The sequence below is a fragment of the Tarenaya hassleriana genome, unplaced genomic scaffold (genome assembly GCF_000463585.1).
Source record: "Tarenaya hassleriana unplaced genomic scaffold, ASM46358v1 Cleome9, whole genome shotgun sequence".
Classification (NCBI taxonomy): domain Eukaryota; kingdom Viridiplantae; phylum Streptophyta; class Magnoliopsida; order Brassicales; family Cleomaceae; genus Tarenaya; species Tarenaya hassleriana.
This window is the reverse complement of record NW_010971389.1, coordinates 2,953,245-2,974,007: the sequence shown is the minus strand read 5'-3', so window position 1 is coordinate 2,974,007 and position 20,763 is coordinate 2,953,245. Positions and strand designations below refer to the sequence as shown.

The 20,763-nt window shown below is 40.8% G+C and overlaps 5 protein-coding genes and 1 pseudogene across 5 annotated transcripts; 3 read left to right on the top strand and 3 right to left on the bottom strand.

Moving 5' to 3' along the window:
- Positions 1 to 3,662: 3,662 nt before the first annotated feature.
- Positions 3,663 to 5,972, bottom strand: LOC104804090 (FAD-dependent urate hydroxylase-like). The gene is made up of 6 exons (XM_010528248.2): positions 5,345 to 5,972; positions 5,126 to 5,272; positions 4,983 to 5,048; positions 4,710 to 4,872; positions 4,414 to 4,642; positions 3,663 to 4,332 (listed from the first exon to the last, which is right to left on the bottom strand). The coding sequence occupies exons 1-6, from the start codon at positions 5,497 to 5,499 to the stop codon at positions 3,791 to 3,793; spliced, it is 1,302 nt and encodes a 433-aa protein (XP_010526550.1). The 5' UTR covers positions 5,500 to 5,972; the 3' UTR covers positions 3,663 to 3,790.
- Positions 5,973 to 7,447: 1,475 nt separating this feature from the next.
- Positions 7,448 to 10,291, top strand: LOC104804088 (probable protein phosphatase 2C 64). The gene is made up of 5 exons (XM_010528247.1): positions 7,448 to 7,874; positions 8,398 to 8,817; positions 9,064 to 9,431; positions 9,543 to 9,779; positions 9,869 to 10,291. The coding sequence occupies exons 2-5, from the start codon at positions 8,508 to 8,510 to the stop codon at positions 10,130 to 10,132; spliced, it is 1,179 nt and encodes a 392-aa protein (XP_010526549.1). The 5' UTR covers positions 7,448 to 7,874; positions 8,398 to 8,507; the 3' UTR covers positions 10,133 to 10,291.
- Positions 10,292 to 10,384: 93 nt separating this feature from the next.
- Positions 10,385 to 12,232, bottom strand: LOC104804086 (protein CHAPERONE-LIKE PROTEIN OF POR1, chloroplastic-like). The gene is made up of 3 exons (XM_010528246.2): positions 11,879 to 12,232; positions 11,172 to 11,535; positions 10,385 to 10,715 (listed from the first exon to the last, which is right to left on the bottom strand). Exons 1-3 carry the CDS (start codon positions 12,206 to 12,208, stop codon positions 10,540 to 10,542), a joined length of 870 nt encoding a protein of 289 aa, XP_010526548.1. The 5' UTR covers positions 12,209 to 12,232; the 3' UTR covers positions 10,385 to 10,539.
- A 416-nt stretch (positions 12,233 to 12,648) lies between these two features.
- LOC104804085 lies at positions 12,649 to 14,039 on the bottom strand (annotated as a pseudogene).
- Positions 14,040 to 15,912: 1,873 nt separating this feature from the next.
- LOC104804084 (coiled-coil domain-containing protein 124) lies at positions 15,913 to 17,890 on the top strand. The gene is made up of 3 exons (XM_010528245.2): positions 15,913 to 16,571; positions 17,036 to 17,155; positions 17,629 to 17,890. Exons 1-3 carry the CDS (start codon positions 16,014 to 16,016, stop codon positions 17,638 to 17,640), a joined length of 690 nt encoding a protein of 229 aa, XP_010526547.1. The 5' UTR covers positions 15,913 to 16,013; the 3' UTR covers positions 17,641 to 17,890.
- A 281-nt stretch (positions 17,891 to 18,171) lies between these two features.
- Positions 18,172 to 19,672, top strand: LOC104804083 (signal recognition particle 43 kDa protein, chloroplastic). The gene has a single exon (XM_010528244.2). The coding sequence runs from the start codon at positions 18,286 to 18,288 to the stop codon at positions 19,468 to 19,470; it is 1,185 nt and encodes a 394-aa protein (XP_010526546.1). The 5' UTR covers positions 18,172 to 18,285; the 3' UTR covers positions 19,471 to 19,672.
- Positions 19,673 to 20,763: the final 1,091 nt, after the last annotated feature.

The following is a 20,763-nucleotide window of genomic DNA, read 5'->3' as shown; positions in this document are numbered from 1 at the left end:
GTGAGTTGGTGGGAAGGGTTTGAAGGAGTGTATGGTGGCCTTTCATTTTTGGATCATATCATACAAGTGATATATTGACATGGCATTAAATTCCCTAGCTTCAAAGTCATCATCTTTTTCTTTTTCCCTTAATTACGTGGACAATATCTTTTTCTATAGCAAAAAAAAACCCAGGTTTTGGTGTTTGTGTGTATATAATATTAATTAATCCATATAAAAAGATGACAACTTTTCCAAATAAAAATGAGTAATAATAAAGTAGGGAAATGTTAAAAACAGAGAATTGCAATAATTAAGGAAAGGGCAAGAGTGCCGGTAGGTGTAAAGTTAAGGAGTGTAGTATGCAATGTTGGCGTTGGTCAACCAAAGGCCTCCCGCCTAATTGACTCCCTTAATTATATGCTCATTAGTTTTAATTTTATCCACATATATATATATATATATATATATATATGCATGTCCCACTGTCCTCATTACTTAGCTAATATATATATATTAGCCATTGATCATGACTACTGCTTCTTGATTTTTAAAGTATGGCAAATGACAGGAAGCTTAACAAGGAATTAAATAATAAAAAAAAACATCCACCAAAACAACAGATGCGTCATAGACAATTAAAAAAACCCTTAAAATTAAATGTCTTCTAGAAACTTGATTATTATTATTATTATTATTATTATTGACAATCTCTAACCAACCCTGATTCATTATTAATTGGAATATTGATCGGAAACCAAAAAAGTTTTTGTGTAATCCTGTTGTGTTATATGAACAACATTTAAGTTATCATATATGTTTGCATATCTAAGTTTGATTTCTCATCATGATATCGTAAGATGGAACTAAGTTCAAATTAAATTATATTTTGCAGCCGATCTAAGACGGCCGATGAACGCAATTTGGAACCATGGAGAATCCAAATGTCAATAATGTATTCGAATTCTTAATAAACAATATGTTATTTTGCAGATAATATTTATAATCCTCTGCTGATAAAATAACATGTCAGCACAGATCTTTAGATCGACTAATTTATTATGATATCTCCACTATACAAATTTAATTTGATAATTTATTTACGATATCTGCGCAAAGAAAAAACACACATTTTCTAATGTATTTATCGTACGTGAATATGTGACCATAAAATAAAACCCGTTTTACGTTTTACCGATTTCAAATAATAAATATAATGCTCCACCATATATGATCTCTATCTCAAAGTTATGTGTATACATCAGATAGCCATGCATATAATACAATGTGTGTGTGTCTATATATGTATGTGTATGTGTATGGATAGTATCTAATAGGTACGTGGGATACAAAAACGGAAATTTGAGTATAGTGAAATTTGGTTAGTTGGGCATGGTGGGGCAAAAAGGGCTTCCACAATGTGTATCTTTATGTGTGTGAGAGAGAAGTATATATATGTATATATATATACTTATATATAAACACGAAAGAAGAATAAAGAGAGAGAGAGAAAAAGAAATGGGATTCTAGAAGGGTAGGTTGAAAAATTGAAGCGCATGATCATGTAACCATCAAACCTAAATAAATATTCTTACGGCACACTGAATGAATCTGCGTTATTTATTACCAAAACCATTTACTTATATATATATATATATATAATATCACTTATTATAGGAATTGTGTATGAAATGACGATATGACATATTTGACAGGAAAAAAACAGTTGGATATGAGATTTGGGCAGACGTGGGATTTGGTTCACCTTCCACTCTTTTATTTTCTTTTTATTTTTTATTTGTGGGTTCGGCAATTATGGTAAGATTTCGTTTCGACTATGAATATCGATCTACTAATGACCAGACCATATATATATATATACACACAAAAACACACTTACTCGTCGTGATTACAAATCATAAATAAATAAAAATGTATTTGACATTCCATCACCTAAACTTGCATAATTCAACCGCTGAAAAATAGATGCAAAACGTTTGTTATACTTCGAATTTGAATTTAAAATTTAGAAAGATGACATATATTTCAAATTAAATAGGTGATCTACAATCCCGAGATTAGTATGAATATTTGTAAAAGATACTCGGTTACCAAAAAAAAAAATATTCGGTCACAATTTACTATAACATCACTTACAATTCTATATCGAGATCATGTGACGATAGTTTGATTTCACCAACAAAGTACGTATTTTTTTTTGTCATCTACGTACATATTTGGTTTTACTCTACCGAGTTGGTTTGGTGATGGGGAGTGATGAGCACTATCTGAAACAATGGGGTCGAAACTTAAAACATGACATAATATGAGGGGGTAAAAAACATGAAACACGATTTTGGCTACTGGACCTCCGCCTGGAAATCGGGCCACCTTATGCGGGCCCATTAATGCCATATACACCACGTGTCATATTCTTAATTTGCTTGAATTACAGTATTATACTAAACTATTATTCTATTAAAATATCATATTTTAATATTCCTTTTCAAATACCTATTATCGAACGTGTGAGGTGAGTGTCTCTATTTTTTTATTACGAAATATTATATTTAATGTTACCAAACTAACTCTCATTATTACCAAATAATGCCAGTGTATATCATATTCATAGTTTAATAGTATATACTAGAGTTAGTTTTTTTTCATCAACTTATGTTGTTTGTAGATTTACGTATCCAAAATATTCGCATGTTTTTTTTTCTTTTCTATAATTTTATCAGATGGATCACAAATTTATAACAATCCGTGTTCTCTTTTTGTAGATTCCGATATTTAGAATATGTTAAAGTCATTTATTAATATGTCATATAGTTTACTTTATTTTGGTAAAATAACCATCAATCGAACATCTAAACTATTTGGATTGAATAATAGTTTATTAAAAAAGGTTAAATAATTGGAAATTTCGTTAGGAAACAATATCCAAAATTTTTGAATCCGGTACTGAAACATTCGTCGCCATTGAAAAGAGAAAATCATAGACATCTTCGTCAATCGGAGAAGATGATCGTCTGCGTCGCTGCCGCCGGCCATCAGGTTTGCCTTTCCCACACTTCCGATCTTCTATTGGTTCATTTATGCGTTTTCTCACTTGTTATTATTCCCCTTCCTTTTGATCCAAACAGAACAATGCTCTTGACCTTCAGAGCTCCGCATCGTTCATTGGTCCCTCGACGTCGTCGACGAGCGAGGTCTTTACTCTCTCTCTCGTGTTTTGGATGTTCTTTCATCCTTGTATCGTACCTTGTCTCCATTTCTGGTCTGTCTCTAAATTCCACTTCTCTGAATTGTGTTAGAAACCCTACCCCCGATTCCTTCTGCTTGTTCCTTAGGACGTTAGCCGGTTACCAGATCTCTGGGCTTCGATTTCCCAGAGTTTTTTGCCTTAAACGAATAAATCACGAAGCTCTTGCTGCGGTTTTTCTTTTGTCTGGTTTAAATCCCCAAGCTTTTCGATCCAAAGTCACCATCTTTAGCTATTGTTATTCTTTCTTGCTATGTGCGATGTCTTGGATCTAATGAAAACTAAGCTCTATAGATACCCTTTGGCTGGCTTGAGACGCAATTTCATAGGCTAGGGACCAAAGCGACTTCTGTTTTCCATATCCAGATGCTAATACCTGTCTTTTGCTCAGTTAACAACCAGAAAAAAGCCTTGTACATACTGCAATCCATATATCTTTCATTCATTTTTCGTGTAAGATGTGTAACTTTGAAAAAGAAAGGATAAAACACAGGAGGTTTATTGTTGAAGCTGAAGTATTGGCCAAGTAGAGTTCAAATAAGGTAATCATGGAGAACCCTCAACAAGCTTCCCGCAATCGAAATGCGACTTTTTCAGCAGCATCCTGGAGAGAAATGACGACAGTAACTTGTCTCTGATCAGGTTAGTCCACTTTCCTCGGCTCTCTTGTATAAAGCCGACCATATATGCCGTAGTTATGAGATCGATACTTCTCCATTTCCTTTCGCTTGCATATTTCCTCAGACCGTTTTCTATCCCCCTGTAACGCTCTTCTTCGGTGTCACCTTTCAGGTTATTGGCTCTCAGCGCTTCACCGAGACAGCGAGCAAGCACAACGCCATCCTCCAAGGCCGAGCAGCCACCTTGTCCAATATCTGGTGTCATGGGGTGAAGTGCGTCTCCTGCAACGCATACATTGTCTTTTGTGATGTTTGCCCATAAGATCTCCCATGGAGGTCGGTACTTCAGCCTGGACATCACGATGCTGCTGAGGTCTGTGTCTTCCACGATGCCTTTGACATTGTCAGGTAAGTCCTTTAGCTTGTCCAGGACGAATTGTTTCAGTTTAGTCGGATTTGTTTCCTCATCTAGTTAGGTAAATCAGTGATTGTAGTAAGATTCAGAGGGATAAACTGAACTTGTAATATCCAAAAAAGAGGTTATTTTACCTGGCTGAGTAGGGGTGTGGGTTAGGAACCAGTAGACTGTATGGTCATTGCAGGGGATAAAGCCTGAACGGACACCGTTGCCAAGAAACTGGTGGATCGTATTGCCGAAACCATGGGCGTTTGGGAAATGGGTGAGGCCCCGGATGGCTGATCGAGCGGTGGTAACTGGGTTTTTGAAGCCTAGCCACCTGGCTACAATCGAGTTTACTCCTTCACATCCTACCAAAACCTGTCCTAAAGAGTGGTTAGCATGTTTTCTTGGTTTAAGGAGAGGGGGATCAGGGAAGAGATTATACCCTGGTCTTGAGGACAGTGCCGTCGGCGAGATGAACAAGTTTGAAGAGACCCGACAGTTGAATAGAGACAACCTTAGAGGAGAACCTTATGGTCCCTGGGGGCAATTCTCTTGCAAGACACTCCAGCAACAGCTTCCTCTGCAGGCATCGAGCCTCATGTTCTCTGACAACAACAGGAAACAGGAAAGAAGATGATGATGATGATGATGATGGAGTTATAGCATTCACTGTGTGATCCATGGAATAGGTTGGGCTGAGAGATAAGAAACATACTGGGATTGGCCGAACAAGAGCTGTCTAGAGGGATGATTGCCTGCTACAACCGAGCCAACCGCAATTCTGCATCCAGAACTCAAAAAATGTAAGGGAAGTTGAATAGAGGGATTATCTTAAGAGGTATTACTGTATGCATATACCCGTGGAGGCGATGGTGGGAGGGACGGAGTGCAGGGGAGAGGCCGAGAGCATCCAAGGCTTTCCAAGCGTTGAACCAAGTCGTGAGGGCGGACCCTGTCACCCTCAGATCCTCGTACGACTCCAGCACCTTGCTCCTGATCCCCTGTCTGGTCCACACTCACTCGTCTCATTTTTGCATTATCATATCATATGCTTATACATATATAGATAATACATACCTGTGGAGCCCTAGAGCTGTTGAAAGACCTGCTATTCCTGCTCCCACTATTACAATATCTTCAACTTCTTCTTCCATTGGCCCAAGCAGTGTTTTTCTCTCTGAGATCCCATCTATGCGAGCTTCTTCATATTTATATATGTATATATATAACATGGGTCAAGGAAGGAAGGCTCCTAGGCGGCAGATGGGCACACAAGCCAATGGAGAATTGTCTGGCTCTTCCCTCCGTCCATATGTAGTTGGTCTTTAGCACATTAAATAAATGAAAAGAAAATTGTATTAAAAAAGGCAACACGGCACTTGCTTATCTGAACCTTCTCTCGTTTTGGCCCTTTTTTTCTTCTTCTTCTTCTTCTTGTCCACCACCATCCAAATCTAGGTTAAACAACCGCAAAAGGAACTGAAGTGATCCTCTGAAGATTGCAACACACAACTATCAACATGTGCGTGTCTGTTAATGTTATCGCAGAGTCCTTTCTCCTCTTCTTCGTCATCTTCATCTCCCATGAATCAGTGCAGGGATGCAATCTGAGCCGGACTGTTCTGGACCCGGCTCGGTTGCAGCCTATTTTTGAAAGCTATGGCTGGTTTCAGACCGATTCAACTTGTGTAGATCGCCTCAATTCGCAAGCCGAATAAAAAAAAAAGCGATTTTATAAGTAAAATATTTTTAACTCACAAGATAGCTTACGGGCCGGTGGAACTGACCCATGAAGAGTTCGACTCGCGATGAGTTGGTTCGCTGAACCGGTTTTTCTTTTGAGTTTATATTTTTCCAATCTAACTCGGTAAAAATGAATTAGCTCGCGAGTTAGCCTCGTCTCTACATCTGCAAATCAAGAATGGATAATGCATCTCATTTTCCCTCGATCAGTCCTACAGCAGCATGAAACTGACGTGATCCTCAAAGATTACGGCACACACCGACATATGCGTTTGAGAGTGTCGTCAACAGAGCTTTGCTTACATACAATTACGTGCACGGTTTATGTTAGTTGTTCTTACCACCATATGATTTGTGATGTGGAGAAAGAGCATACTCACTACCAAAGTCTAATTTTTTTTTTTACCAAACATTGGAAGAAGCTATGGCAATTTTATTTTTAATATAAAAAAAGCATTTGTAGTATACATATATTAAAATCATCATATTTAGTAATAATTGTGGGTGTTTGATATGAGGTTTTGCATGATAGATGTTGTATTATGTAAGCCCACTTATTGGCATTCTAAAAAAAAAGTACAAAATAAAATCCAGTGAGTAGTCAGTGGCACATTCATAATTAAATAATGTTAGGTAAAGGGACATATCCATATATATAAATATAATATCCCAATCACTTTCGGGCCCCTAATAGATTATTATTCAATTTCATTCTTCAAGGGGAAGGCTATGCCCTCATCTTTTTTTCCTTTCATTTTTTTGGACCACCTCTTTCATGGCCGTTTACCATTTCATCCAATATTTTATTCTACAGCCCAAAAAAAAAAACATTTCTTTCAGCAATATTCATAGAGATTTCAAAGGAAAAATTAGAGCAAATAATACTCCAATTTTATTGCTTGCACGACATTTTTTAGGATTACATCTTCATGTATGTTAAATCCAACGTATTGGAACTGTAAAAGAGCCATTTTTTTTATATCTAAGATGGAGTTTTAAGATGCCACATTTATTTGTAAGCAGTATAAGTAATTAATTTGAGTTTTGATAATAAAATTTGATATTATTAATGGTAATCAACTTAGAAGCTCCATAATAGACGGGCGAAGAGAAAATTTCTTAGAGAATAAGAGATCAACAGTCAACATTTTGATTTTTCCATGACATGACAGACTAATAAAAAAATTGAACACATTGATATCCATTTTTACATATAGATCGGTCCTTAATTTCTTTAATCATCTAATAAACAAAATTTTAATTTCTCCATATGCAAAAAAAAAAAAATACTTTGGTCCTTCTTTGGAGTCACCTAACCTAACTGACTGACTCTCTCTCGATTGTGGAGCCCAAAGCAAAGAGGAGTGGACCTTTGCATAGCTGGCTCCGACCTCTCCATCGTTGGTCTTTTATGGGTCTTGTCTGCTGAGAATCTCAATCTCTTGAGAACAACACTTGTTCCATTTCTACAGCCAAAACCCAAAAGAGAGAGAGAGAGAGAGAGAGAGCCTAGAGTGATGAACTTTGGATCTCATTTCATCTCATCGAGAAAGAACAACAACAACAACAAGCAGCAGCCTTTGATAGAGACTTCTCCTTCGGCGACTTGACCTCTCTCCCTCCCTTCTTTCTTGCTGGAAGCAGAGATTATAAGCCTTGTCCAGCTAAATTCTTTACCAGTGCCTGGTGGTCTTCTTCCTCATCCTCTTGCTCCAGGAGTTTTTTTTTTCCAGTTTGGTTGATCCTTAGATCTAACCGAGCATTTCCATACCCACATCATAAAATCCCAGACTCCTCCTCCACAGATCTTCTTCCTCTTCAAGCTATACCACAGGCCCCAGGTGTAGAAGTTCTCTCTCCCAAGGTAAAGTTTCCAACTTTTTGTTTTCCTTGTATTTTTGTCGATGTTTCCTCGGTGGGTAATCGAAAAGTTTGAATCTTTCCGAGAAACAGTAAACCCTTTGAATTTTCGGATCGTTGAACTGAACTGTTCCTCTTCCGCTGACTATATCACTGTGCTGGAGACCCGTAACCAAAGAACCCAATATCAAGAAATTGCTCGGTTTGACGATTTCTCTTCAACGTCGTGTTTCACGAGTTTTGCAATTTATTGTTCATCTTGATTCCATTTTCTTTCCCCAAATTTTCAAATGCAGAACAAGTTTCCTCCTCTCCAAACTGATACTTCTACATGATCTATCTGCTGGTCCATCGCACAGGCTTCCATTTGCATCTATAAACATCGTGTATTAACTATTGATCCATTCATGTAGATATGTATTTTTAAGAACTGTTTGCGGAGTCGTTACTAGTCTGCAAGAAATGGCTGTTGGCTCGTTGATGGTAATTGTTGCAGTCTGTCTTCTGTCTTTGATGAATGCTTGCAGTGTGAGATTCTCGTGCATCAAGAAGAAGAGTTCTGTTGTCTTGGTTCTCTGGCTGGTGAGCTTAGATGTCTTTCCATTACGACCGGGGGGCTATTTGGATGAGATGAGGGATGTTATCAGGGTTGATGAACCTTCTGAGGGCCTGTTTCTGGCCGAGTTCGGGCCGTTCTGGTTCAGATTCCGGTGGTCAGCAGGACGGGCTGTTGTGGTACAGAGACTTTGGTCAGCATGCCTGTGGTGACTTCTCCATGGCCGTGGTTCAAGCCAACAACTTGCTTGAGGACCAGAGCCAGCTCGAGTCAGGCAGTCTCAGCACACACGAGTCTGGTCCCTATGGCACTTTCGTCGGTGTTTATGACGGTCACGGTGGCCCTGAGACCGCTCATTTCATCAACAATAACTTGTTCCAACATCTCAAGAGTGAGTAGTAACCGGCCAAGCTCTTGAAAATGGCATGTTTTGGCCTTGTGTTTGTCTTTTTTTTTTGTCAGTTGCATATATATAGCATGGCCCTGGAGATTCATTTGGTAAACTATAAGCTTAACTCAGCTTATCTATATAGATAATATAGTTTTTCCTTTTGTTTCCCCTTAAACGACGAACTTTCCCATGCCCGGATCCTGTTTTTCTTGAATTTTTGAGCTTATGCAGTTCCTCTGCAAACAGGGTTTGCTACAGAGAATCAGTCAATGTCAGTGGACGTGATAAAGAAAGCATTCCAGGCAACCGAAGATGGCTTCCTCTCTGTCGTGCCCAGACAGTGGCCAATGAAACCGCAGATAGCGGCAGTTGGATCGTGCTGCCTCGTCAGCATCGTATGCAATGGGACGCTGTATGTTGCGAACCTTGGTGACTCAAGGGCGGTGCTGGGGCGGGTCATGAAAGCAACAGGGGAAGTCCACGCCATCCAGCTCTCGGCTGAGCATAACGCTTCTATAGAGTCTGTTCGTCGTGAGCTTCAGGCTCTGCATCCAGGCGATTCAGGCATCGTGGTTCTGAAACATAACGTGTGGCGGGTGAAGGGCATCATTCAGGTAAAACAACCCTGTTTTGATTCAAGGGTGGTACTGATTCTTGAGGATCGTCTTGAGGCGTTTTTTTTTTCCTTTCTCAATGAGCTTATTAAAGTAGCGTATCGTTTACAGATTTCGAGATCCATTGGGGATGTGTATCTGAAACGGTCTGAGTTCAACCGAGAACCGTTATTACCCAAATTCCGCCTTCGGGAACGATTCAGTAAGCCAATACTGAGTGCAGAGCCAGCTATCACGGTGCATCAACTGCAGCCACACGATCAGTTTATCATATGTGCTTCGGATGGGCTCTGGGAACACTTGAGCAACCAAGAAGCCGTCGACATTGTTCAAAATCATCCACGCAGCGTAAGAATTACGACCCATCTCTGTTTTTTTTGGGTCTTTTTGTTGTCGGAAAACAGCCTGGAGCAATGTATGTGTGTATATATATACAGGGAATAGCAAAAAGGCTGGTGAAAGCGGCATTGCAAGAGGCGGCAAAGAAGAGAGAGATGAGATACTCAGACCTGAAGAAGATCGACAGAGGAGTACGCCGCCATTTCCACGACGACATAACCGTTGTGGTCGTCTTCCTTGATTACGAGCTTGTGAGCCGAGCTCGAGCTCGTGCTGGGCCGGCCGTTTCCGTGAGAGGGGCAGGGCTCAGTTACCCTCCCAACACCTTGGCCCCTACCCAAGCCGCCTTTCTTATTTCTTAAGAAAGATTGCTGTCCCAAATCTGTAACTATGTTAGATTGTGATCCTGCCCGAATATCTCAACAGATCCGTCTTTATTTCCCTCAGATATATATTTTTTTTTTATATTTTTTGTCTTATTTCTTTCAATGTAAAGTTTACAACTTTGCGGCTCTACGTTACGATTTGGTCTTTCTTCGCCACATTCAGAGAACCTATGTGCAAGCAACACAGATTTGAGAGTAGGATTATGAACTCGCCCGGAACAGCAACTCTCGGCGAAAATACAACACTGATTCCAGCAAGCTTGAATCCAAATGTTCTTGTTTCTCTTGTTCTGTACAAAATGCATAAATGGGCAAATGACCTGCCAAGCCAACGACTAATCTATACATGTGATACACACTGGCAGACGTCCACTGTTCCGGTTTTACCGTAGGCATAAAGACACCAAGAACTGAGAGATGATTATGAATTCACCCACAACGGCAGGCGGGGAGTGCAGGCCGAGAAACGGGACCACATCAACCTGCAACCAGCTCTCAATGGCCGATCCCACTATCGCCCCTGCCACTAGGCCTCCCACGGTTATTGCAGCCGCTTTGCCTGCGCCAACAACAACACAACAGGCTCTTTTTTTTTTCAGTTCTGTTTTGTGTCAATGGTTTCATTTTTAACAGAAGCCAAGTTGCATAGCCAGATTCCAGGAACTGCAGTCCATACGACACCTAAACAAGTCCAAGTTGTAAGACTTTAATGTTGCCCACAAGACCCCATGTACGACGCCTTCATCTTGAGTAGATGCCGGAGAATTGGCCTAGTAAATTATTTGCACTTGGTTGGCACAAAACTCTATCTAATACTTTAAATTTATCGGGAACCCACCGTTGGATGATTTGATCTATACAGAAAGAAAAGGTTTCAGCTTTGAATACCCTTTACCCAGAGAAACAAAATATTTCAGCTTTATGACAAAATTCTCTTCGCAGATTGTTTCTGCAATTTCTTTCCTGGAAATGTTGATCTGCAGGAAACTAGAAAGAACAGAAGATATATCATTACCTAGCTTGACGTTCCTTCTCGTCATGAAGTACAGGGAAGCTCCAAAGCTACTAGCCAAGATGAGTCCAGGTACATCAGCACCAGCATAAGGTATAGTGGAAGACTCTGTTGAACTCCCATTCACGTATGTTAAAATCATCAAAGCTCCATAGACTCCAGCTTGCAAACCCAGATCGCTCGTTGATGGCGTTTCGATCGAGACAGGCGGATTCTTCGCTGTTGCCTGCATCCATTGAGACACTGGCCCTGTTCCCAAAACATTGCTGGGTTTAACATCGGCATAACGAATGCTCTTATTCACGACTTTGCCCGCTCGTCGTTGGTTTAAACTCTGCATCAACAGCATATCATACGCAGCCTCAGCCTGCCCAAAAAAGAAAAAGGAATTAACTTGGAATGAGGTTGTGAAACTTTAATCGCAAGAGATTGCTTCCCTATGTCGGAGTTTATCGACGAAGGTGTTGCTAAACCGAGAAGATTCTATATGAAATAGACGGTGGGTCTCAGAAAGATTCATCTAGATGAGGACGATAGCAAATTACGGAAAGTTTCTTCGTCCTGGATCATAAGGATTTAAGCAAGCGAATGGAAATTCCTATAACTGACGATAAAGAGGAAGCAACACAGAATTCAGCAGTGGGAAACCCGAATTACGAGGGGAAGCACCACAGGATCAAACACCATAAAAAAATCGAAGAAACAGTGACCTGAGCGACGGCGTTTGGGTCGCCATTACAGGAAGCAATGATCGAATTCTTGGCGCGAAGAATATCCTCGAAGGAGGCGCCTTCGGAGACACCGAGGACCTTGAGAGCGGTCTCCAGGGACATATCGAGTGGCGCAGAGTCGTCGGCGCGGGAACTGGTTCTAACCGCCGCACATCGCCGCCGAGAAGGAAGAATCGCCACCGATCGCCACGGCTCGGACTTTCCCAAGACGGTGGGATGAAGCTTGTACGGAGGAAGAACCGGCGCGAGAGGGAGGTTAGAGCCGGGGCTGAGCCGTGGCTGTCGTAGGGAGAGAGAAGCAGTCGCCATTTTCCCCTTTCCCTCCTGCAACTTGAGGCTTCTGCTTATTTGAGGGGGGGGGGAGAGAGAGAGATTAACGACAACCGTTGGATGGAGCGGAGATGATCTTAGTATCACCACCGTTGGATCGTGGTAATATCAAAATGTTTAATTATCAAAACATTTTTAAGACAATTCGGTTTGGCCATATGGAAGAAGTTGGCCATTATTGAGGTCGGAATTATCTCATAACTTGTTTTGTTTTCGTTCGTAATTTCATGTGGACCATCTCTTTCCGTTTCTTGCTTGCAAGAAAATTACTCTTACCAATTTCATGTGGACCATCATCATCTCTTTCAGTTTCTTGCTTCTAAGACAATTACTCTCTCTCTTATCCAATAGGGGCTGCATATTATAATCTTTTATAAACCAAAACTTATATATATATATATATGTTCACTTGAATCACACTATTGTTTGATCAAAGAGCAACCACTAGAAAGATTGGTGGTATTTACATTTTTTTCTACACGTTTTTTTGGTGTAAAAAAAATTCTTATTTAATGAATGAGTGCATGATATTTATGTTTGTGGCAGCGACTATACACCACCACTCCTTCCACAGCTTGGGCCCAAAGATTTTTTTAGCAAAAAAAAAAAAAGAAACAGAGCACTGAGTGAAAAAAAAAACAAGCAAGTAGCCGTTGGAAAACCGTATATAACTCATCCTGCACGTCTTCTGTCTGTTTCTTCCGCTCCAAGAAACCTTTGCATAAAGCGTTTTTCACGTGCAGGGTTGTACTGAACCTTGTTCATGTCAAGTGTCCAAAAGACAGTAAATTTCAAAGAGACATAATACGATTTGTAAAGCTGAATCTTTAAGCTCTGCATCTTATGTGAGGGCAAAAACTAGATATAATGTTCAGCTTTAAGCAGAATCACACGGATAATGTCTAGAAAGAAACTCTGCAGAGATCTGACAGGAGTTTGGCAGCCAACACTTCAAGCTTCTATATCCTAGAACAAGATTCTTGTGAAAACGAGGGGAAGAGACGAAAAGTTATGACTGATGCAGTTATTGTTGAGATTATGGAGAGAACTGTTCATAGTTTTAGAACCCCTCTGTAACTTTCACGAGAACAAGATTTTCCTATTGGGGGAGAACCTATGGACAAGGTGAAATCCACAAAACCCAACACCAAATAATGGGTTGTGGAGTATGCCTGAATATCGAAACACCTATAACTACACAATTCATCAGCAGCATATAACATCAACTTATAACAACTCAAGGAAACATGTGAGCCATGAAGAAGAGAAGAGAGAAGCAGAAGCTGCATACCTTTGGCAGTGTCTCCTGGAAAGCATCGGGTATCCCCATTTCCGCGAGGACCCTGCTGTTAATTGCTAAAACAGCCTTCAGAATCTGAACAACTCAGTCCCAACATTGCTGAGGTTTCTTCCGTGTCTCCTCTCCTCAGACAATCCATTAGATGGCAACTTTGGACATGGAAGCCACCACTTCTCCTGCTAACAGAAGGCCAGCCTGTGGAAACAGGCGGATTGGATTATACGAATCCAGCTCACCTTCTCCTAGGACTATCCCACGATCGACATACCAGAGCTCGATATGAGAAAACTCTTCAAGCATACCGATCAACATTACATCGAGCTTCTTCAGGGCAGGAGGATTCACATAGATATCAGAGCGAGGTTGAGTCTCCATGATCTGGTAAGTTCCACCGCCAGGGAAATGCTGTATGGAAGGAACAAGATCAACGATCGGATCACTATCACAAAGTAACCACTCCAATTCCCTACGCCGTATTGCCTTCTTCTGTGGTGCAAGCGGCTCTAGCCATCACAGTTCGCCAAACACAGTACTGTAGTTGTGATTCCAGTGAAGATGACATAAACAGGAAAGCGAGAAACCAAAACAAGAAATGAAATTTCGCGTTAATTCACTGAAAGCTTCTCTTACCAGAGAGATTGGTGATCGCATTGGATATTGCAAGTGCAGTACAAAACCCCTTTACCCCCTTCCGACATGTCTTCTCCTAAAAGAAGCTAAGAGAATCTCTCCTTCATCGTCTCAGTTTCTAGTTTCTACGGAAACCAGAACAAAACCCTAAAATTACATTCCAAAAAAGGAAGCCCAGAAGTTCAAATCTGTTTGCTACTCCATCAATGTTGCAGATCTACGCAGACTCATACAGAAATATACGGGTGTGCCCATATATGCACACACCCAGAGTTCAAAGCCCTAATCTTTTGCCAGACAATTCGTTGCCCCGTTTCTCCAACTTTGCCATCCGAAACAATCACATTTTTACCACCGATCACTGGCAGCATCACCGGCGCCGTGAAGTAGAATCCTCTCCCGCCGTCATGGATTAAGGGTTTGGCCGACGTAGTCATCGAGCTGGAGGCTCCTTCGCCGTCGAGGCGTTGGCAAGAGAACTTGCTTGAACACTTCGACTCGCTAATGTCAGCGTTGGGACTGCAGCTCTCGCATCTCACGGAGAAGCTGCCATCGTCTTCCTTCGACGACAAACTCCTCGCATCTCCGGTAGGTCAAACGGATCGCAATCCACTGATCAAGCGTCCGACAGAAAAGAGAGAGATAGAGTGGTACTGATATGATTGATAAAAGCATAAATGTCATAATAAAACGCCTCCTACTTCCTATGCGTGTATACGTACATATGTACGTATAGGTCTTATTTTCGGGCTCTATCGTCCATGGCTTATTATTTATTGGGTTTTTGGGTGGGAATTTTAGTGAAATGATAGCAGCAATTTCATGGTACATCACCAACAAAAATAATTTTTATTTTCAATTTTTAATCTATTTTTCGACTGAAAAAGTCCGAAATACCGTTTTTTTTTTATTTTTTTACGACTTTATTACGACTAATATATAACTAATATACAACTAAAATAAGAAGTAGTTATAATCGTATAGAGATGAAAGTCTCAAATAAAACGTAGTTTTTTTTAAAATTCGACAGATGATTTTTTTGTCACCTTTTTTAGAATCAATTGTAACTATATTTAGAATTAATTACGAAGTCTTAATAATGAAGTTGTTTTCGAACGGACAAATATCACGTATTCATTAAGGGTAATTTCGTATTTCCAAAAAAAATTAATTCCTTATATTTTGGATGGTGCGCGTGAAATTATTGCGACCCAACTAGGTCATTTGAGTAAGATTCCCTTTTTGGGTCGGGTTAGATTAATATTCCAATGGTTATTTCGATTTTAAAAACATTTTAAATACGCGATTTTTATTGAAATTTGATTTGGCAGTTTAATTCTTTTTAGATTTGGTTCAATTTTTTTCAATTAATCTTTATTTCTATACTCAACTTTTTTAATTTTTTAAAAATTATAACCATTCAATTTTTATAACAATTCAATTACAATTTTGTTATTTCATTCGAATTGTATATTTATATAACTAAAAATAAAGAGTCGAATGGACAGTTTTAAAATTAAAAAAATTTAAAAATGATAAGAAAAATTATGTAAATTATTTTAGTTAAAAAGTCAATTTTTTTTTAAATTTACAAATATTAAACCAAAACCAAAAACTAAAATATAAAATTAAAATTAAAAAAAAAAAACTAAAATCTTGGGTATGAAAAACCACTTAGTGGGCCTGGGCTTTATGGGCTTTACTATCTGACAAAGGGAAAGCAGTTTTCTTCTAGAGTCGAATGGAAAGCCACAAAAATTATTAGCCGAGTCGCCTCGCTTTCGTTTCACGACGTGAAGGGGCGAATTTTCGAGGGAGATTAGGAACCCTAGCGAAGGTCCGATCGGAGGTAAGATGCCGAAGAAGATGGGAGTCAACAGCAAGGCCGAAGCGGCCAGGGCGCGGAAAGGTGCGGCGGAGAGCGAGCGGAAGGATCGCAACGCTCGGCAGAAGGAGGAACAGTACTGGCGGGAGGCCGAGGGTCCGAAATCGAAAGCAGCCAAGAAGCGGGAGGAGGAAGCTGAGAAGAAGGCTGAGGCCGTCTCTAAGAAGGCGGAGGCGAGGAGGCTGGCGGAGATGGAGGAGAAGGAGTTGGAGAAGGCCTTGAAGAAACCCGACAAGAAGGCGAATCGCGTCTCGGTGCCGATTCCTAAGATGACGGAGGTGGAGCTGCGGCAGAGACGGGAGGAGGAGCAAGCTGAGCTGGCTAAGAAGGCGGAGGAGGCGAAGAAACGCCAAGCTCGTATGGCGGCGGAGGAGGAGTACGAGAAGATGGTGCTGGTGACGAATACGAACCGCGATGATTCGATCATCGAGGCCCATGGCGTTGATGAGGCGCTTGCCCGGATGGCAGTTTCAGATACTCTGCCGGTTGATCGGCATCCGGAGCGAAGGCTCAAGGCCTCGTTTAAGGTGAGCTCGTGTTCCCTTTTTATCCTCTTGAAATCGATGAGCATTCTAGGAGGAATGCTTGAATACTTTTGGTACTGGAACCCTGAATTGTGGTGGATTCGTTTAGTTGATTGTTAGGTCTATTGAAAGTTTTTAATGTGGATAATGTCAGAAGGGAAGATGGGTTCTCTGTTTTGCTCTATGCTGGTGCTTAAGCCATCAAGTTTGAGATACTTTTAATGCTTCAATATCTTTAATGTTGGCCGTGGGAAGGAACTTGTGAGACAAAATTGTGATTTAGATGCTTCTTGTAATTGAATCACATTTGCCACAAGCAAATGGAAAGATTCGGTTGGCCAGATCTTGGGAGCTTATTTGAAGCATATGTTAAATATCTATAATCAGATTTATCATGTCTTCTCTATCCATGTGAATGGTTCATTGTCTGGTAATATCTATGAACACTGCCAATGATCTTGTTTTAGGCCTTTGAAGAAACTGAGCTCCCAAAGCTGAAGGAGGAGAAACCAGGACTTACCCACACTCAGTACAAGGACATGATATGGAAGATGTGGAAGAAATCACCAGACAATCCTCTTAACCAGGTCGGTGAAAATCCATAAATGCTGCTCACAATTATATGTAATCTGTATTTTACCATAAAATGTAAGAGAACTTGGTGTCATGGGGTTTACATACATTACATTACATGTAGGAATCACAAAATGTCATAGAATGAGGTCCCGCAATTATTCCTTGAATCTGGATCAGGGTAGTAACAGTTTCCCTGACCATGAGAGAAAAAAGGGAGGGAAGTGCTAAAGTATAGAAGCTTTTAGTAAGGTTAATGGTTTTGTCAGTCAGGTCTGGTCAGCCCTCTTTTAAGCTCATGCTCCTAGGGATCATTGCTACCTGTGCACGCAGCCTGCGGTTTTATATTGAATCTGCATGGATTTTTGTGCATTTTTAATGTACCCAAGACAGGAGGCAGTAGACCCGGGATGTTTGTGTAGAATCAAATTAAGGATTATGCTTAATTGTTAGGCGATCTGATGAGTAAGATTGGTGCAATGAACAGGTTGCTGAGTGAGTACGAGGTGTGTAACTCTAATGTTGAAAGCAGCAGATGGTTTCAGAAGGGATGCCATTGGCAGAGCGTTTAAAACTGTCTGTTTCAGTAAAACTAGATTTGCTGCATCTGCCCTTTTCTTATGTAACCGCGCATGGAGTTTTGCTCTTTGGGCAATGTACATGATATATATATATATAGAATCTTCATTGAGGATACTCTGTTGTATGACATGATGTCTCTGTTCTATTGTCCTTTGTTATTTCCTCCTCCTGTGTTTGTTATGAAAATGCCTGGTTAATACCCCATAAGTTGTTTGCTTTCATTTTAGCGTCTCACATAAATACAATATTAGGATGACTGTTTCGGTTCGGTAGTGTTAGATTCAGTTCGGGAAGAGTTTGTTTGATTCTATCGAATTAAAGTCTGTAAAAAAAAATTCGAAATTTAATATTTACACAATTTCACACGTTTTTGTGATTCATCAATTTCAGTTTATTCGATTTTACAAAATTTACGCCAAATTATATCGGAATATTATTAAGCAGAGCCCAAATGGCGATTGCCAAAGCTGGGCCCTAATTGGGCCCCACAGTCAAATGGATGGCTAAGATTCCTTATCTGGAAAATCCGCCATTTCAGAAGGGGTAGTGTGACAGACAGGACATGTCATTGAATCATGACAACACAACACGAACATTTGCAATTGCAACTGCGGTGTCTCCCCCCATGGATGCCTCTCTCGTCATCAACCAGAGTCTCTCTCGCATCCACTTCCCTCCAAAGACGCGCCCCTTTCCCCCTCCTCCTCCCTTCTCCGTCCAGTCTTTTCCCACCACACTGACCCATAAATCGCTCTCTCTCCGTCCAGTCCTCGCCGTAAATCGAAACTACGAAGTAGCCGCCGTGGAAGAGGATGAGTCTTACGGTGAAGTGAACAGGATCATCGGGAGCCGGGTGGCGGAATCTGGTGCGGCCATGGAGTACCTAATCGAGTGGAAGGACGCCCCCCCGCCGTCGTGGGTTCCCGCCGGCTACATCGCCAAGGACGTCGTCGCCGAGTACGAGACGCCGTGGTGGAATGCCGCCAAGAAAGCCGACGAGCAGGCGCTCAGACAGCTCCTGGAGACGGCGGAGGCCGACGGCCGCGACATTAACGCCGTTGACGGCGACGGAAGAACCGCCCTCCTCTTCGTCGCCGGTCTCGGCTCCGAGCCCTGCGTCAGGCTCCTAGGGGAAGCTGGAGCTGATCTGGACCACCGGGATAGTAACGGCGGTTTAACGGCGCTTCACATGGCGGCGGGGTACGTGAAGCCGGCGGTGGTGACGGCGCTTCTGGAGATGGGGGCGGATGCTGAGGTGGCAGACGACAGAGGGCTAACGCCGTTAGATTTGACGAGGGAGATACTGAAAGTGACGCCGAAAGGGAATCCAATGCAATTCGCTAGAAGATTGGGGCTAGAGAGTGTGATGAGGTTATTGGAAGGGGAGGTGTTCGAGTACGCGGAGGTGCAGGGGATCGTGGAGAAGCGAGGGAGAGGAGAACACGTGGAGTATCTGATCAAATGGAAGGACGGTGGAGATTGCGAGTGGGTGAAAGCTGCTTACGTGGCGGAAGATCTGGTGAGGGACTACGAGGCTGGTTTAGAGTACGCCGTAGCGGAGGAGGTAACTGGGAAGAGGACGGGGGACGATGGGAAGACGGAGTATCTAGTCAAATGGACGGACATGGATGATGCCACGTGGGAGCCTCTGGATAACGTCGATCCTGACCTTGTTAAGGCCTTTGAAGAGGCCCAGTCTAATGGGTCGGTTAATTTGAATGGCCCATCAGGCCCAACTGGTATATGACTATTATAATACTACAGGTGCTGTTGTCGTTTTGGTGGGAATATGAATTATTATGGTTTTATTCTGCACTTTTAATTCCCTATGGTTTGTTCCTTCATTGGTTTGGGATGCACATAATTTCTTATCCCAAAACCGAGAGTTACATTTTGGTGTTTTATAATTTTTTCGCGGTTACGAGTTGAGTGAATACAATTTTTAATCAGAAATTGTTAAAATTAGACATTTCGGTATTCGGTTTAGATTCGATTTGAGTTTATTCTGTTTTGGTGATTTAAATTTAGAAAATCTATATCTATTGGGATTTATGTTAGATTAGATTTGGTTCATTTTCTGTTTATAAAGATAAAAATGCTTATTTTCTAAAATAAATTGCAGCTTTTCATTTTTTTTTTCTATTCGATTTTCGTGTTATAAAGATAACATAATCATTCGTTACATCATAATTAATTAAGTTATTGTTTATGAAAAATCGAACGAAATGTCTAGCCCTATAAATTAATAGGTGATTTAAGTGATAAATAAATCGGAGAAAATTAGTCTAATATTAACGTATAGTAAATTTGATTCTTAACAACAACAACAAAAATATAGAAGACATAAGAATCCTTCAAGGCCCCAAAAAAAAAAAAAAAAAAAAAACAGATCTTGGTCCGTGTCCTAACATGAACAAGCACAAGCACCCAGAAGCTCGAAACACCCAATCCAGCACTCAATGCAAGAATTGCAAACTTCGCAACAGCCGCCCAAGATTTCGCTTCGTCCAAAATTGAATCAAACCAAAGATAAACCACACTATTCTTGCAGGAAAAACAAAATTTTAATAAAATATTTGAAATTGAAACCTTACCAATTTGAACAACTGCTTGCAGCTTCATCCTCCTCCTCCGGCTTCATGATTTGAAGGGAAGGAACTTTAGGGATGGTAATTATTGAAGCCCAATATCAAAAGCCCATTATGAGCCTATCTACTAAAGAGTACAGCAACTTCAATGTTCTTCCAGCATCAGAAAACAATCCTTCCTCTTTCTCTCTCCAGATGCAGGTTCATGCTGCGACGAAGATGAAGAATGAGGGAAGGCACTCTTCTGCCCAAAATCCCAACGGTACTGCTCAGGATCCTAACAATATTTATAATATCAAGAAAGATGCTTCTTCAGTATCACAGATTGCAACACGTGGAGGATGAAGATCAATTCTAGGTTTTACAGATAAAAACAATTGTGTGTATAAAAGAGGATAATGGGTTTATGTGTTTTGGCACTGGAGAATTTTTCAATGAATATCAAAATTTTA

Bases quoted from the DNA above. Each gene is read 5' to 3' on its own strand.
- LOC104804090 (XM_010528248.2), bottom strand. From the start codon at position 5,499: ATGTTATATATATACATATATAAATATGAAGAAGCTCGCATAGATGGG. The intron at 5,049-5,125 runs GTATATGCATAC...TTCTGGATGCAG, and splicing joins TCCCACCATCGCCTCCACGG to AATTGCGGTTGGCTCGGTTG. The intron at 4,333-4,413 runs GTAAAATAACCT...TTACCTAACTAG, and splicing joins CCACACCCCTACTCAGCCAG to ATGAGGAAACAAATCCGACT.
- LOC104804088 (XM_010528247.1), top strand. From the start codon at position 8,508: ATGTTATCAGGGTTGATGAACCTTCTGAGGGCCTGTTTCTGGCCGAGT. The intron at 9,432-9,542 runs GTAAAACAACCC...TATCGTTTACAG, and splicing joins GGGTGAAGGGCATCATTCAG to ATTTCGAGATCCATTGGGGA. The intron at 9,780-9,868 runs GTAAGAATTACG...ATATATATACAG, and splicing joins TTCAAAATCATCCACGCAGC to GGAATAGCAAAAAGGCTGGT.
- LOC104804086 (XM_010528246.2), bottom strand. From the start codon at position 12,208: ATGGCGACTGCTTCTCTCTCCCTACGACAGCCACGGCTCAGCCCCGGC. The intron at 11,536-11,878 runs GTCACTGTTTCT...TTTTTTGGGCAG, and splicing joins ACCCAAACGCCGTCGCTCAG to GCTGAGGCTGCGTATGATAT. The intron at 10,716-11,171 runs GTAATGATATAT...TTGTTGGCGCAG, and splicing joins GAGAAGGAACGTCAAGCTAG to GCAAAGCGGCTGCAATAACC.
- LOC104804084 (XM_010528245.2), top strand. From the start codon at position 16,014: ATGCCGAAGAAGATGGGAGTCAACAGCAAGGCCGAAGCGGCCAGGGCG. The intron at 16,572-17,035 runs GTGAGCTCGTGT...ATCTTGTTTTAG, and splicing joins GGCTCAAGGCCTCGTTTAAG to GCCTTTGAAGAAACTGAGCT.
- LOC104804083 (XM_010528244.2), top strand. From the start codon at position 18,286: ATGTCATTGAATCATGACAACACAACACGAACATTTGCAATTGCAACT.